Genomic DNA, 1340 nt, shown 5'->3' on the forward strand with positions numbered 1-1340 from the left:
TTCTTTCTTTCTTTCTTTCTTTCTTTCTTTCTTTCTTTCTTTCTTTCATCTCTCTCTTTCCTTCCTTCCTTTCTTTTGCTGGCAATTACAGACAAATCACTCAGCAGCTACTTCAATAATCGTATTTTCTATTTCAGACCGTGATAATACCTATAACCGAGTGTCTGAAGATCTGAGAAGCAGAATTGAAGTCCTGAAGCGCAAAGTCATAGAAAAAGTACAGCATATCCAACTTCTGCAGCAAAATGTTAGGGCTCAGTTGGTTGATATGAAAAGACTGGAGGTAAGTATTTGGCTGTAGTCCCAGACTTCCTTGTTTATGAGTAGCAGGGAAAAGGAAGGTGATAGTTATGCATTGAGTGTCTACTATATGCAGAGAAAGGTGTTATATCCATCATCTACCTAAAAGTAGGTATTATTTTCCTCACTCCACAGTTGAAGAAAAAAAATTCAGAGATATTAAGTAAATTTTCCAATGGTACATAGACAGTAAATTTCAAAATCAAGTGTTCAGTCCCTGCCTAATTCCAAAGCCCATTACATCACCATGCCTCTGAGTCTTCAGCCTGAGTTTCACCAAGGATCATTTAATTAGCTTTTCCTTTGAGAGGGAATAGCACCTTACTCTTGATCCATTCTGAGACTAAGATGATCAAAGAGCATTCATTGCTTATCCTGGCTAGCTGTGCAATACCCAACATCTCTTCCACTGAGGGTGCTCGATAAGCAGAAAACAGAGAATATTAAGTGGTAGGTCTCCAAGTTAAAAAAAAAAAAAATGAAACCAGTTTCCAGAAGGAAAATTAACTACCAGAAACTCAATAGACATAGTTTATGTATTTGTATCTACATTTTCTCTTTATTTTTCTCCCCTCTCTCTAGGTGGACATTGACATTAAGATCCGATCTTGTCGAGGGTCATGCAGTAGGGCTTTAGCTCGTGAAGTAGATCTGAAGGACTATGAAGATCAGCAGAAGCAACTTGAACAGGTCATTGCCAAAGACTTACTTCCCTCTAGAGATAGGCAACACTTACCACTGATAAAAATGAACCCAGTTCCAGACTTGTTTCCCCCAAATTTCAAGAGCCAGAAGGTACCCCCAGAGTGGAAGGCATTAACAGACATGCAGCAGATGAGAATGGAGTTACAGAGACCTGGTGGAAATGAGGTTACCCGAGTAGACTCCACCTCTTATGGAACAGGATCAGAGACAGAAAGCCCCAGGAACCCTAGCAGTGCTGGAAGCTGGAACCCTGGGAGCTCTGGACCTGGAAGTACTGGAACCTGGAACCCTGGGAGCTCTGGACCTGGAAGTACTGGAACCTGGAAACCTGGGAG

At 41.2% G+C, this 1340-nt stretch overlaps 1 protein-coding gene across 1 annotated transcript in view; it reads left to right on the top strand.

Moving 5' to 3' along the window:
* FGA (fibrinogen alpha chain) overlaps positions 1 to 1340 on the top strand; it is a 7717-nt gene that overhangs the window by 3053 nt on the left and 3324 nt on the right. Inside the window, 3 exon segments of the mRNA XM_026454135.2 lie at positions 138 to 283; positions 883 to 1338; position 1340. The exon segment at position 1340 is cut by the window's right edge and continues 918 nt beyond it. Of these exon segments, the coding sequence (XP_026309920.1) occupies positions 138 to 283; positions 883 to 1338; position 1340 (603 nt within the window).

Source organism: Piliocolobus tephrosceles, chromosome 3 (assembly GCF_002776525.5).
Source record: "Piliocolobus tephrosceles isolate RC106 chromosome 3, ASM277652v3, whole genome shotgun sequence".
Lineage (NCBI taxonomy): Eukaryota > Metazoa > Chordata > Mammalia > Primates > Cercopithecidae > Piliocolobus > Piliocolobus tephrosceles.